The sequence below is a fragment of the Terrapene carolina genome, unplaced genomic scaffold (genome assembly GCF_002925995.2).
Source record: "Terrapene carolina triunguis isolate 2854851 unplaced genomic scaffold, T_m_triunguis-2.0 Scaffold66, whole genome shotgun sequence".
Taxonomy (NCBI): domain Eukaryota; kingdom Metazoa; phylum Chordata; order Testudines; family Emydidae; genus Terrapene; species Terrapene triunguis.
Window position 1 is genome coordinate 59,844,526 of NW_020664417.1, and position 14,670 is coordinate 59,859,195.

At 40.3% G+C, this 14,670-nt stretch overlaps 1 protein-coding gene across 1 annotated transcript in view; it reads right to left on the reverse strand.

Annotated features, from left to right (window-relative positions):
* LIMCH1 (LIM and calponin homology domains 1) overlaps nt 1-14,670 on the reverse strand; it is a 292,532-nt gene that overhangs the window by 19,913 nt on the left and 257,949 nt on the right. The window contains exons 25-29 of the mRNA XM_026647957.2: nt 13,997-14,080; nt 11,237-11,329; nt 8,805-8,909; nt 6,780-6,916; nt 3,668-3,792 (exon numbers count right to left, since the gene is read on the reverse strand). Of these exons, the coding sequence (XP_026503742.1) occupies nt 3,668-3,792; nt 6,780-6,916; nt 8,805-8,909; nt 11,237-11,329; nt 13,997-14,080 (544 nt within the window). The remainder of the gene's footprint in view (nt 1-3,667; nt 3,793-6,779; nt 6,917-8,804; nt 8,910-11,236; nt 11,330-13,996; nt 14,081-14,670) is intronic.

A 14,670-nucleotide genomic window follows, 5' to 3' on the forward strand; every position in this document is an offset into this window, starting at 1 on the left:
AAAAGTCAGTTTTTATTTATGTGTACAAAGATACGCTACAGGATAGTGTTTTCTGTTTTTATTTGTATAGAAGCCTTTAATCAAAATATTAAACATACAATGAAGTTCCCATAGGATATACAAACCTACAAAATTTAAACTGTGAATTTGCACTGCGAGCATATAATAATTTAAATACTTTAATCCCATTCTCTTACCTCATTTTTAGGGATAACCACATTTTTGTTACATCAAAACATGAAGGTCAAACTTAAATAAATTCATAAACCAAATTTACTTTTTACCATTGATCACATTGTTTACTTTTTTCTTTTATCTCAGATTAAACAATGAAAATACACTAGCCAATTTCACTTTTCTTTACAGGCAAGTTTTCACTCTCCAGTTCTCCAGACCTTGTACTGCCCTTCATTGTTTGGGTTGCAATGCTTATAATAAAAAAAAATATATATATATTTAAATTCCATTAACCTGAGTTTTTTAAAAGATATCTGAACACAAAATTGACCTCTATATCTATAATTGAAGGAATAGCTTTTGAAAACAGCTGAGTTGGAGAAATGGTTAATCAGAGAACATAAGAATGGCCATACTGGGTCAGACCAATGGTCCATCTAGCCTAGAATCCTGTCTTCCGACCATAGCCGGTGCCAGATTCTTCAGAGGGAATGAACAGAACTTGGCAATGATCAAGTGGTCCATCCCCTGTCATCCAGTCCCAGACTCTGGCAGCCAGAGGTTTAAGGACACCCAGAGCATGGGGTTGCATCCCTGACCATCCAAGCTAATAGCCATGGATAGACCCTTCCTCCATGAGCCCAATTATACTTTTCGCCTTCACAACATCTCCTAGCAATGAGGTCCACAGGCTGACTATGCACTATGTGAAGAAATACTTCACTATATTTGTGTTAACTGCCTATTAGTTTCATTGGGTAACCCCTGGTTCTTGTGTTAAATGAAGGGGTAAATAACACTTCCTTATTCACTTTCTCAATGCCATTCATGATTTTATAGACCTCTATCATATCCCCTTTAGTCATCTCTTTTCCAAGTTGAACAGTCCCAGTCTTTTTAATCTCTTCTCATATGGAAGCTGTTCCATAACCCTAATCATTTTTTTTGTCTTTCTCTATAGTTTTTTTCAATTCTAGTACATCTTTTTTGAGATGGGGGCAACCAGAACTGCCTGCAGTATTCACAGCGTAAGCATACCATGGATTTATATATTGGTATAATGATAATTTCTGTCTTATTTTCTATCCATTTCCTGATGGTTCCTAACATTCTGTTAGCTTTTTTAACTGCCACTGCACATTGAACAGATGTTTTCAGAGAACTATCCATGATGACTCCAGGAGCTCTTTCTTGAGTGGTAACAGCTTATTTAGACCAAATCATTTTGTATGTATAGTTGAGATGTTTTCCAATGTGCATTACTTTGCATTTATCCACACTGAATTTCATCTGCCATTTTGTTCCCCTGTCACCCAATTTTGTGAGAGCCCATTGTACCTCTTCACAGTCAGCTTTGGACTTAATTATCTTGAATAATTTGGTATTGTTTGCAAATTTTACAACCTCACTGTTTACCCCTTGTTCCATATCATTTATGAATATGTTGAACAGTACTGATCCCAGTACAGATCCCTGGGGGACCCTGCTATTTACCTCTCTCCACTGTGAAGGCTGGCCATTTATTCCTATCTTTTATCCAGTTACTGATCCACGAGAGGATCTTCCCTCTTATCCCATTACTTCTTACTTTGTGTAAGAGCCTTTGGTGAGGGACCTTGTCAAAGGCTTTCTGAGGGCATGTCTACACTTATCGGTAGATCGGCACTGATGCAATCAGTGCAGCGAGTGTCAATTTAGGAGGTCTGGTGAAGACACGCTAAATCAATGGGAGAGCACTCTCCCATTGATTTGTGTACTCCACCTCCCCGAGAAGCGTAAGGGAAGTCAACAGGAGACACTCGCCCATCGACATAGTGCAGTGTAGCCACCACAGTAAGTGGCTCTAACTACGTCGACTTCAGTTACGTTATTCACGTAACTGAAGTTGCGAAACTTAGATAAATTTAGCGTGGTAGTGTAGACCACAGCCCTGAATATCTAAGTAGACTATATCCAGTAGATCACCCTTGTCCACATGCTTGTTGACGCTCTCAGAGAATTCTGATTGGTGAGGCAGATTTCCCTTTACAAAAACCGTGTTAACTCTTCCCCAACATATTGTGTTCATCTATGTGTCTGATAATTCTGTTCTTTACTGTAGTTTCAACCAATTTGCCTGGTACCGAAGTTAGGCTTACCAGCCTGTAATTGCCGGTATCACCTCTGGAGACTTTTAAAAAAAATCGGCATCACATTAGCTATTCTCCAGTCATCTGGTACAGAGGCTAGTTTAAGTCATATACCACAGTTGTTAGTTCTGCAATTTCATATCTGAATTCTTTCACAACTCTTGGGTGAATACAATCTGGTCCTGGTGATTTATTACTGCTTAATTTATCAATTTGTTCCAAAACCGCTTCTATCAACACCTCAATCTGGGACAGTTCCTAAGATCTGTCACGTAAAAAAAATCACTCAGGATGGGGATCTTCCCCATACCATCTGCAGTAAGACTGATGTTGCTGGTGGATGTGTAGAGGTCCTCCCTTCGATTCTCCCTCTAATGTCATATAATATTATAATGGTGCACCAGCTCTGCTCTAGCTAAGATTGGGAAGCCCTTCTTCTTATTAAAAGGACAATCCTTCTTAATGCTCTAAAATCTGTGTGCTTACATGAATTGTCTTGAAATTTGCAGTGCCTCATGGGAGTGTAGTGTAGGGTAGGGTTAGTGATCCAAATGTGGGGTCATTTGATCAAGGGGCTCCCGAGATACAGACCCCAGAAAACAAAAAGAGCATTTCATTAAGTTCATAGATTCTAGCAACTCTGAAGTGTGAAAGCTATCCTCGGTGGAAATCTGAGAATAAACTTCTTATATCACAATCACAGCTCTATGATGCTCCTCAAACTAATCCCTAGATCTCCTCATATCACAATCACCGATCTTTCAAGTTGCTCCAACTTATTCCTCTGCTATTCAATACAGCTACACCTAACATAGTGACTGCAGCTGGAGTTCATGCAGTTAATTCCCAGTGGCTATTGCCTGCTCCTTGGGGCAGAGTTAAGGGTGCATGGGTGGGTACCTTAACTGTATTTCCTGGTTTTCAGAAGTTTCAGTTTTGCTTAACTCAATGTTCTGGAAGAGATCGAGCTATCACTAGGCAACCTTATCTCTGTGTTACTTAATTTTTGTCATTAAATAATATTTGTAGGATATACTTTAGATTATTATTGTGCACACATAGACTTCGATTATTTAGCTTCTCAGCTGGAGTTTAAGTGCTCAGCCTTCCATGGCATATAATGCCAAGGATCCAAAGTTCACTTATCATTTAAACTCATTTATCTTTGCTTGTACTAAACAGATTTTGAACCTGGGAAAAGTTTAAATCCCGCAGCAATAACACAGATTAAATTATTTTGGAAATTTGCAATTTCATTTGACTAATATTCTTGATTAAATCACTTTATGAACCTGTGAAATTTCCTTGACAAACAAATGCAAATGAACAAAACCAATTCTTTGGATTGTTTGGAATCTTACCCTGAGTCAATGGTAGATTCAGTATGACTGGTGAGCTGTGCTCCGTCACTGACACCTGGTGATCCTGCTCACTTTCCCTCTGAAGAATAGTCTCTGGATGTTCTGTGGGCACTTTATTTACACTGCTAATAAAAACAAATCACATTGTATACACAAAGCTAAAAGGAATGTTAGCTAGAGTGTCATTTCATTATTGTGCTTTTGTATGTGAACCTCTTATGCACAACAAATACTTGTTTCCGTGTGTTAGCAATAATAGATCAGTGTGGGTAATAATCATGAATTGTCAACAAATTGAGATGGTAATCTATGCTGACTCTCCTTGCTGGCCTGACATACTGCCACATACATGCCCTGAAGGTCTTTCTGTAACAGCATCACGTAGAATAGCATATTTGACAAAGCAACAGCTATTGTGTCAATGGTCTTGCTCTTTGTACAGGACCAGCTCCAGGGTTTTTGCTGCCCCAAGCAGCGGGGAAAAGAAAAAAAAAAAAAGCCGCGCTCGCGCTCGGCGGCACTCCAGTGGCAGCTCCACTGTGCTGCTTTCTTCTTCGGCAGGAATTCGGCGGCAGGTGCTTCCCTCCAAGAGGGACCTGCCGCCGAATTGCCGCCGAACAGCCCGACGTGCCGCCCTTTCCCCTTGGCCACTCCAAGCACCTACTTGCTGGGCTGGTGCCTGGAGCCAGCCCTGCCTTTGTATAATGTTCAGCCTGCTCAGGAGTGCCTTGTCTTTGTGAAAGCAATGGCTACCAGCACTGAAAATCCTGTTCCTTGTCAAACCCTCTGGCCAGTTCAGGAGTGAGGATCCTGGTTCTCTGTGAAAGGAGCTATTGCTAAGTTGGAGATCCTTTCTTAAACTAAGAAACCTGGGAAATTAGTACATAAACACACTACAGTACTTGTGAGTTAAGATTGCTCTATACATAGCACACCTGACAGCCATAAAAGCCAGGAAATGAAAAGGGAAGGTATCTAAACATATCCGCAACAGGGCGGCTTACCCGTGGGCTGGAGAGCCTGGGTCTCAGCCAGTCCTGATTACAGATGAGCCCCACCGGAGGGGAATCAAGTAATTTAAATACAGTATAAAAGGCAGCAGGGACCTGCAGAGAAGGCCTGGTGAGAGAGTAGCTGAGACTGCCAGAGGTAGATGGAAGCCTGACAGTAAGCTGAAAAAAGCTCTCCAGCCAGGGAGGCATGGGAGAGACCGGCCCAAGAAGCAGGGGAGAGAGGCCTACCTGGAAAGGCCTGGGGACTGGAAGAAGGACAAACTCCATGCAGGAGGCACTGGGAAGCAGACAGACAGACACTCTCAAAGAGGAGGGGGCTGTGCCCAGCTGAAGTCTGCATGAGTTTGTGTTTTGTTTTGAAAGACTTTGTGTTGGACTACTGGGAGAGAGACACTGGATGAGGGTTGGAGCCTGGAGGGCCAGTGTGCATCTGAAGACTAAATAAATGGAATCCCTTGGGATTGTCTGAATTACTTTGTGAACTGTGCGCTCTTCAAGGAGCCCAGAAGAGACAGGATAGCCACAGAGACAGGGTGCTGTGGAGCGACTTCTGGCCACAAAGGGGTGCTTGGCAGGCAGTAAATGGCCCCGGCAGTACAATATCTTTTACTCTTCTACCCAGAGAAGCCCATTTCACCACTAGAACAGCCACTATACAACACAGGCTACACATTAGAACCTTAACCCTGCCTCAGTAGGAACATCAGCCTTCCAGCACCCTCTACCCCAAGCATGAGTCAGTATGATGTTCCAGAACTATACAGAATAGCTAGTAAGGGGAATGGGGTCCGGTAACTCCCTGAAGGAGGCACTGCTCTTCCTTGGTAACTTCCTGAAGGGATGAAGACGAAAGCAGAGGGATGGCACTAAACATAAACGTATACATCTGGGAACAAAGAACATAGGCCATACTTACAGGATGGGGGACTCTAACCTGGGAAGCAGTGACTCTGGAAAAGATTTGGGGGTCATGGTGGATAATCAGCTGAACATGCGCTTCCAGCGTGATGCTATGGCCAAAACAGCTAATATGAACTTAGGATGCATAAACAGGGGTATCTCGAGTAGGAATAGAGAGGTTCTTTTATCTCTGTATTTAGCACTGGTTCAAATGCTGCTGGGATACCATGTCTAGTTCTGGGGTCCATAATTCAAGAAGTCTGATGGTAAATTGGAGAGGGTTCCGGGAAGAGCCACGAGAATGATGAAAGGATTAGAAAACATGCCTTATAGTGATAGACTCAAGGAGCACCTATTTAGCTTAGCAAAGAGAAGGTTAAGAGGTGACTTGATTACAGTATTTAAGTACCTACATGGGGAGCAAATGTTTAATAAGAGACTCTTCAATCTAGCAAAAAAAATGGCTGGAAGTTGAAGCTAGACAAATTCAGACTGGAAATAAGGTGTACATTTTAATGGTGGAAGTAATTAATCATTGGAACAACTTACCAAGGGTCATGGTGATTCTTCATCACAGACCATTTTTAAAGCAAGATAGGATGTTTTTAAAAATATATGCTCTAGGAATTATTTTGGGGAAGTTCTATGGCCCCTGCTAGGCAGGAGGTCAGACTAGATGATCACAGTGTTACTTCTGGCCTTAGAAAGGGATCATAGAGAACCGGAAAAAGAGGAGAGTGAGAGACAGATAGGATTTCAAGAGTAAGGGGGGGAAAATGGAAAGATGGGAAGAGAAGAAGTGAGAAGACAGATGAAAGTGGAAAAGACACTGGGAAAAGAATAAATAAATCAAATGAGAGGAGGTAAAAGCAAGGAAAGATAACCAAATATTGTTTTAAAAGTATAAAAATTGATACATTCCATTGTATCTTCCCAGTAGAAAAGAGGGACCTCAAAAGGGCAAGTGGAATCTTGGTAAGGGTGAGGGATCTCTGGGTTGATTACAGATTGAAGGAGTTGAAGAACAGCTGAAAGGAGATTGCGGGCCAGAGTAGCTGTGTAATGTGTAGGAATGGAGGTTACAAGCACTTCCACACACCAAGTCTGAGCACAGTACATAAAAACAATTTTGCTATGTGCCCAGATGACAACCTTACAAGTACATTCACTTGTCTAAAATTCCTTGATTTAACCCACACCTTTTCTTTTCCAGGCATGGCTCACTTTTCTTGTTTTTGGCTAATGATGCACCCTCCTGCTCCCAGGGTAATTTCTCCTGTCTTTTAATTTCCTTTTGTTTCTCTTCCTCTTGAGAGTCGCTCAGTTCCATCATGTTCTACAAAAAAAAGTGAGAGAATAGTGAAGATCTTCTCGTGAACCCAACTTCAGAACATGCATGAGAACAATACAGGCTGTCCCTCAGTGTACTGTATTTGTTACACACAAAGGAAATGCCTTCAAGGAAAAATGAACTATGTTACATAAAACAAAAGTTATTTGACCTTACTGACACTGACCTTGGATTTGACTGGGACAGTGTTTAGAAAAATTAACATGATTATACTGAACTCATAACAAGGAAATTATGGAAGGGCATTAACTCTCCAGAGAGCACAGCATTTATTCAACACAGAAGCCATACGTGGTGCCAATTGGAACATTGTCATTACAGAAAGATAATGTGACATTCAAAACACGGTTACAAAATTCCTCGGGCTTCAAAGTTAAGCTTCAAAAACAAAGCTGGTTAATACACGTTCACTGGTGAGGTGTTTTTGAGACATCCCATGGGAAACAAAATGAGTATTTATTCACACGCTCCATTGCCTGAGAAATACAGTGATTGAGTAGAATGTGGTCTTCAGTACTGAAATACAGTAATAAATTAAAGGTACTGTCTAGCAGAGAGCCTTCAGTATGACAAATGCTCATCTCCTTCTCAATTAGAATGAAAAGAGAAGAAGCCACGCTGGGGCTCCGATTGAGAGTTTACCAATAACTACAAGCTAGACTTTGCTAGTCTCCCAGAAGTCAAAACATAGCTATTCTTGATTTCTGTCATGTACCAGTGATGTACTCCTCACCCCCAGTCTGGCCTCCCTATGCCTTGCAAACGGGCCAAAACCATATAAAGGAGTCCTAAAACCCCTGTAACCAGCCATGGGAGGATCCCCCCAGTGCAGGTATTGTGGTAGGTAGTCATAAGGCTGCCTCTTGAAGACCACCTCAAGTCCTGGTGTAGGGGGTGTGCTAGGGTGGGTCCACAGCCCTGCGGAGAATTTGTGCAGCCCAAGGAGGCTGCCAGAACTTAGTCAGGCCCCCAAGGCTGTCTCCACTGCCAAAAAAGGTGTTTTTACAGCAGGATGGCAAATTCAAGTTAGCTATCTCACTGTAAAATCCTAGGGGAGACAACCCACTATTTTTTACCTCAAAGTAGCTAGTTCAGGTCAAAGCCATGTGGGGTGATTAAAGTGTTGATCTTGACAACCTTCAATGAGGCAAAAACAAAGTGTGCCTTGTCTCTATTAGAATTTTACAGCAAGCTCTTTTGCAGTAGCCACACCCCGTTTTGGGCAGTAGAGACATTGCCTAGTTGAATGTGTCTGGCTAGCCTTTGTGAAACGCATTCTCCAGCTGGGCACTGGATGCATCAGGAGCCATGAGAGGATCAGAGTCTGAACATTCCTGTGTTATTTCCATCTTGCTTTAGAGAGAAGTGGTCCCATGTTCTAAAGGCAAATTTTAGAATTCCTAGGCCTTCGCGTGGTGGTCAAAGTAGATTGAAATACAAGGGTGACGTCTGCCTGCCAAAGAAGAGGGGAAGCAATGAGGGGAGTAATGCTCACTGAAGACAGGGGGAGGAAGGGGAACTCTCCATCTGCTTTTAATGGGGAGCTGTGCAACTTCTGAGCCCTTTTACTTAACCCTGCTCTTGTCTAACGTAGGATGGTGGTAGTTTGCTTTGGGGTGTGGCTCTATATTTATAATAATACACTTTATTTACACACTGTATAGTGCTCAGAGGCATATAACTGGGCACATTTTTATTGAGAAGTGCTTTTAAAAGTTAGATAGGGTGTTTCATGAAACAAACTGCCTTTCATGCTATTCCTAGACCCTACTGATCTTAAGGGAATGATTTAACTCCACTGAACATAGTTTTGCCTTTACTGCCTCATTTTCATTAACTCATAGTTTACACTCCAATTCTGTCAGACACTCACCATTGTCCCATTTTCTTCAGTGACAGAGGAAGAAGTGGAGAGGGGTTCAGCAGAGCTTGAAGAAACAGTGAACGGAACTACTGTATCCTCAATTATCTTGCGCTCCTAAAGGAGAGGTGGGAGCAGGCAGGAGGAAGAGGAGAGATTAAAAACATGAAGCTTGCCAAAGGAACATTGGATAAGATCTTACTCCTGAGGGAATTCCGTGCCAAAACATTAAAAATTCTGTGCCAAAAAATTAAAATTCTGCAAATTTCTACATATTTTATTTGCAAAATAATACAATATAAGCATGCCAGTTTCAATTATTTTGGTAATTTATTTCAAAATATCTGGCAGCAAGTATGTCTGTAACAATGCAGACCAAAAAAAAATATTCTGGTATTTTTTTTGACAAATAGATTCCTTACTAGTATATTAATACAGAACTTTGAGTAATTCATTTAAATTACAATATAGAATTGTATTTCCTGCACCTGTCAGAAGCAGTGCAAAGGCTTGGGAGTGTCAGGGGCAATGGAGGAGGTGAGGGAGAGGGAAGGACCCTGGAATGAACCTGGAGGGTTGTTGTGGGGAGAAGTATGGAACAGGTTTTTTGTGGTGGGAGGGGCACGATTTTTAGGGAGTTGGGGAGCCTCCCCCATGCAGACCCTGGCTGATCACAAGCCTCTCTCATTCAGTCAGGCACATCTATCCCTGTCCCCGCAGTCCCCCTCCCCCACCCCATGTGGACACGCACCCCCACTCCCATTCAGTCCCTGGCTAAATGCTGCCACCCCACTAGCTCCTGAGCCCATGCCCCCGTCTGTCCTCCTCCACTAGCATTCTGAACCCCAGTCTGTGACCCCCCAGCAGCCCCATGTGCCCCACTCTGTCCTAACCTGGCTCCACGGGCTAGGTGCTGTGATGAACTTTTACTCCTGGGGGAATTCTGTGCCACTGCATGCACACAGACTTTTTTTCCCCCTCCACAGAAAATACATTCTGCCCCAGATGTGCTGCAGTTCCACCTTGCATTCATGCTTTTAGCTGTTCTGGCACCACAGTGGTCTCTGGTGCGCGAAAGGTGGAACAGCAGCACTTCTGGGGCAGAATGTATTTTCTGCAGAAAAAAATAAAATTCTGTGGGACACATGAATTCTTTGCATGCACAGTGGCGCAGAATTCCCCCAGGATTAAGATCTTCAAAAGCAAGAGTTTAAAGTTAGGCTTAAAAATCCATATTTAGATCACTAGGTAAGTGGCCTGAGCTTCAAAGTTGCTGGATATGCAATACTAAGCTACTAGACTCAATATCAAATGCCAGGGCGTTTTAATTGATAGTTGTGTATTCCGTAAAAAGTTTTTCCTTTTCTCAGTTTTAAATTTGCTCCATGCCTCTAGTCATTTTCATTGCCTTTCTCTGAACACTATGTACTCGTGCTGTATCTTTTTTGAGATGGGTTAACCAGAACTGGACCCTGTATTCCAAGTGAGGATGTGTTACTATTTTATATAATGGCATTGTAATATTTTTCAGTATTATCTTCTATTCCATTCTTCAACTAGGACATAATTATTATTATAGAATTAGCTGAAGTTATTCCTTCCCATGTTCATTTCTTTAAGTTTGCCAACACTGAATTTCATCTGCCACTGTGCTGCCTATTTGCCTAGCTTTGCTAGGTCTCCAAAGTCCATCATAATTTTCTCTGGTGTACTTCGCCACCAGCCCCATTATATGATTATGAATGCCAGTGTATCATGGGTGGTAAACTGGGGAAGTCACGACTGTTGCTGCTGGCCAAGTACATGCTTGTGTTTATTGATATGCACATTCATATTGGGAATGCCTGTTTAATGTCGCCTAAACCTATTTTTCTGCCTCCTCTTTCCTACATTCCTATGTCATTGCATCTATAGAATAGACAAATTTCCTAAAATAACATTTAATTGTTTTCTAAGTAATGCACGGTGGCTAGACATTATGGTGATGGGTGCATGAGAAATGCAGAGAGAGTTCAGAAAGATGCGTTACCTCTCATCAGGGTCATGAGTATGCCATTTACTACTCAAGCACTGATTATCCAATGTTAATCTGCCTAACTACAGTACATAAAAGTATGATTAGAAACAGGCAATGAATGTGACAAGACAATTTAAGAGAGACAAACATTTTCCAAGCTAACTGCACCACTGGAACAGGATGAAGGGATGACTTGAGCACAAGACAAAACAAGGGCATGGAAATTAAAAATCATTAAACTAACAGTGAGCTTCTGACATTTCCATTGCCAAGATGTAAATTCTCTCACATAAAGGATCATCATAAATGGTTAGTCTCTAAGTGACAGTCCCACTAGTAAAACATTTTAAAAATGCATAGAAGCAAGATACACCTGCACTGGAACTGCAAGATCACTTCTTAAACTTGCTTCTTTTGAATGTTATACCTCCTCATAGTATCTACGCTCCTCCTCTTCAACTTCTTTCTGTGCTTTTTCCCATTCTTCTTTCAGCTTGTCCTGCTCCTTCTGGTACCTCTCCTGTACAGAATTTCAGTACAATCTATTCAATAGGAAACTTAATAGGGGATTCTTTTTATCTGTTTCAGTTCAATGGTTAAAAGACAGTATTTATGTTCTGCAATATCTGCTATGTATCAGGAAACAGGACCCACTAGAAACTGGCTCATCAGAAAACAGGCATGCAATGTAAAAACAAGAACATGAACAAACTTCTCTTCCCTTCCCCTTTCCCCTCCCTCCCCCCCCGCAGGGGAGTTTTATATTGTTTAGTACTCTTAGCTTATTGTAAAGCACCAGGGACACTTAAAGTGCTATATCAAGCCTGACTAGTTAGGAGTTTTCAAATGCTAGATGCTGTTCAAAATGAAATGTATTTTCAGCATTTAAAAACAACCATAGCTTATGAAGAGCTGAAGAGTTCGGAAAAAAAGCTATCAAAACACTCCAATATATTTAAAACATAGATTTTGCATTAATCATTGGCTAAAATAGCTTCTGAATTTAACTGGCTTCGCAAATATTGGCTTTGGCACTAATCTAATAAAGATAAGCTGCTACTAGTACAATTTAATGAAAGATGAAAAACCATATAGGCTCATAAGATAAATAGACAATGTATAAAGGTCTGAAGTGGATAAGATGATGATTAGCTGAGTAGTTGGTTTTCTTCCTAGATGGGATTATTTCTTGAGAATTGAATCTCCCCAGCCCTGCATGTGTTCTGAATCAAAAGAGAATCTCTTAAAGAACTCTTTAAAATGCTGTGGTGTCAAAACTGTTTTTTCTGTATTGGAACAGCCAAGTCACACTGTTTCCTCTGCACTTTGGTTGCAACCTCCTTCCTCCAAAATATTGTGCAAAACGAAGGTTAAAAATACCAAGAACACAAAACCCTGACCCATAAGAAATTCGTTTATTAGCAATTTGATAACCAGGCAATCTATGAGGTATAAAGAGACTAAGCTCAAGAATGAAATACTGGTCAAAAGCAATCCATTCTTAAATATGTAAACCTGCATTTTTATTACCCTCCATCCCAAGCTTCTCTCCTGGTGCCATCATCCTTGTTAGGAAAGAGAACAAACAAGACTTCCTTGGAGCCAGTCAATGTTGCTCTCTTGGCTCACTGCTGAGTGACATGAGGAAGTTTCAGCTTCTCTCTTTCCAGATTGGAAAATAGTGCCACTATGGTTCGCTCAGCCAGGACAGGAAATTGGCCCCCCAGGTCTCTTACATTGCTTATTATACTACTAAGCTGTACAGAGAGAGTTTCCAGAAGCCACTTTATAATGGAGAAGTTTAGCTTGGTCTTCTTAAATTAGGACAACTGTAAACAATCATCTACAAAATCTAGCAAAGTAATTGTTTGTAAACAGTGTTCTCATATGCACAGTCTTCAAGAAAAACTATCAAAGCAATTAATCAACACATAGCTTATGTTTTGCGTGCTTTAAATATAGACCTACTGTATGGTATGTATTTGGTGGCTATTCCTGAATCCCTGAACTAATGTTCTGGTTAAAAACAAGATAAAAGTGGAAGTCCCACCTGATGCCAGAAAACAAAACAAAACAAAAACACCCAACAAAAAACAAACCACCTCTCTCTCTCTCTCTCTCTCCTTCCCCCAGGATTTGTGGAAAAGTTTTGGAGAGATTCAATGAGCAGGTAGTCAGGGGAACCAAGTTGAGTACCAAAGAGCAAGAGGCGTTCAGTGTCCACCTCCATCCCCATCCAAGATGTGTTTCTATTTTCTTTTACCATCTTACCACCCAAGTATGGTGGTTCATGGCACAGATAACTTATGACTGGGTTTAGAACAGGGTGGAATCAGTGAAAGCTGTATATATGTGTGTACAGGGATTTACTAGTTAGCCCATCTCTAACAGTAAGTATGATCTGGGCACAGAGCACATGCTGATTAGGAAAGGCTGATTTACAAGTTCACATATTGTACACAATCCTATTTGACAGAAACAAAACAGAACACTGAGAACTGAACCCATAAAAGAGTTAAGACAGTTGCCATTATAGATGTATTTAGCCATACATCAATTCACATTAAGCCAGATGCTGTTTCACAATGTTTTACTTTTGTATTTTAAAAAACAGCATGCCTCTGAAAACAAATCCTATACTGAACAATGGCATGTTTTTGAAGTAAGCTAAAGAAAAACAAATAATGCAAATGTATTTTTATGGATAATATGCTTTCATGAAGTATATATTTATTAAATTCTATCATTTAAAACTATTAGGCATGATAAGGTATTTCATAAACCAAAAAATCACTTTTGATTTATACCAATAAATTTAATTCCTCTCCTTTGAGAAATAAAATTAACTTACTCTTTCGCATGCTTGACAAAACAGTAAGTTTTACAAGCATTTGCCACAAATTAAGAATTAAATTTTTCATTTCTGTTCTTTTTGTACATAAATTGGGCAGAAATATTTTTAAACAGTAAATTTAAATATTTTTTACATTTAACCAATTAAATTCTTTCATGTGTTCAGTATCTTCAAACAATTTTAGGTTTATTTGATAAATATAAAATATTCAGTTTTGAAACTAAAATTAAAACAGTCATGAAGTGAACTGTGCTGCTCAAGGTCTAACAAGAGTGACAATTCAACTGAAAAACAAGTAAGCAATAGCGGGAAGAAATTTAGTAGCACAAGTACCTGAAGCAAGCGTTCCTGTTCATGCTGCCATCTTTCCTGTCGCTTTCGTTCCTCTTCTGGATCCCAGGACCAGAAACTGAAACGCTTAGATAAATTGAATGAGGTTATTAGGATCTAATAATATACATCACAAGACAATCCTAAAAAGTTGCACAATGTAGTCACTTAAACTATTCTACCAATCAAGTGAAAATGTTAAGCTACAAGTGGAATTCAGATTTATAATTGCTTCAATTTACAGTACTTCTCATGGTTAGCTAACAGTATTCCTAGCTACACCATCAACTGGAAATGGTTTTATTTTTTCAATATATATATGTCATAGAAAAATCATTTGATTTGCAAATAAGAAAACATCAGGTAGAACAGGAGAAAAGAAGAAATTGAAAAGAAATTCCAAGGGGCATTGATCTACATATTCAAATATACCAATTTAGTAAAGAAAAATAACCAAATGCTTATTTTTCCTGAAAATAATCCTCTGATGCCACAACTATCAAAATAAATTATCACAGCAGAACAATGTTCACACATTTCAGATCTTGGACACAACATCCAATCTCAAGTCTTGGCTTAAGATATTATTTATACTGCAATAACATCCACGGGCCCCAGTCAGATAAGGGACCCATTATTTGATGTGCTAAATTTTTTTCTTCAGCAGCTGAGGCCTT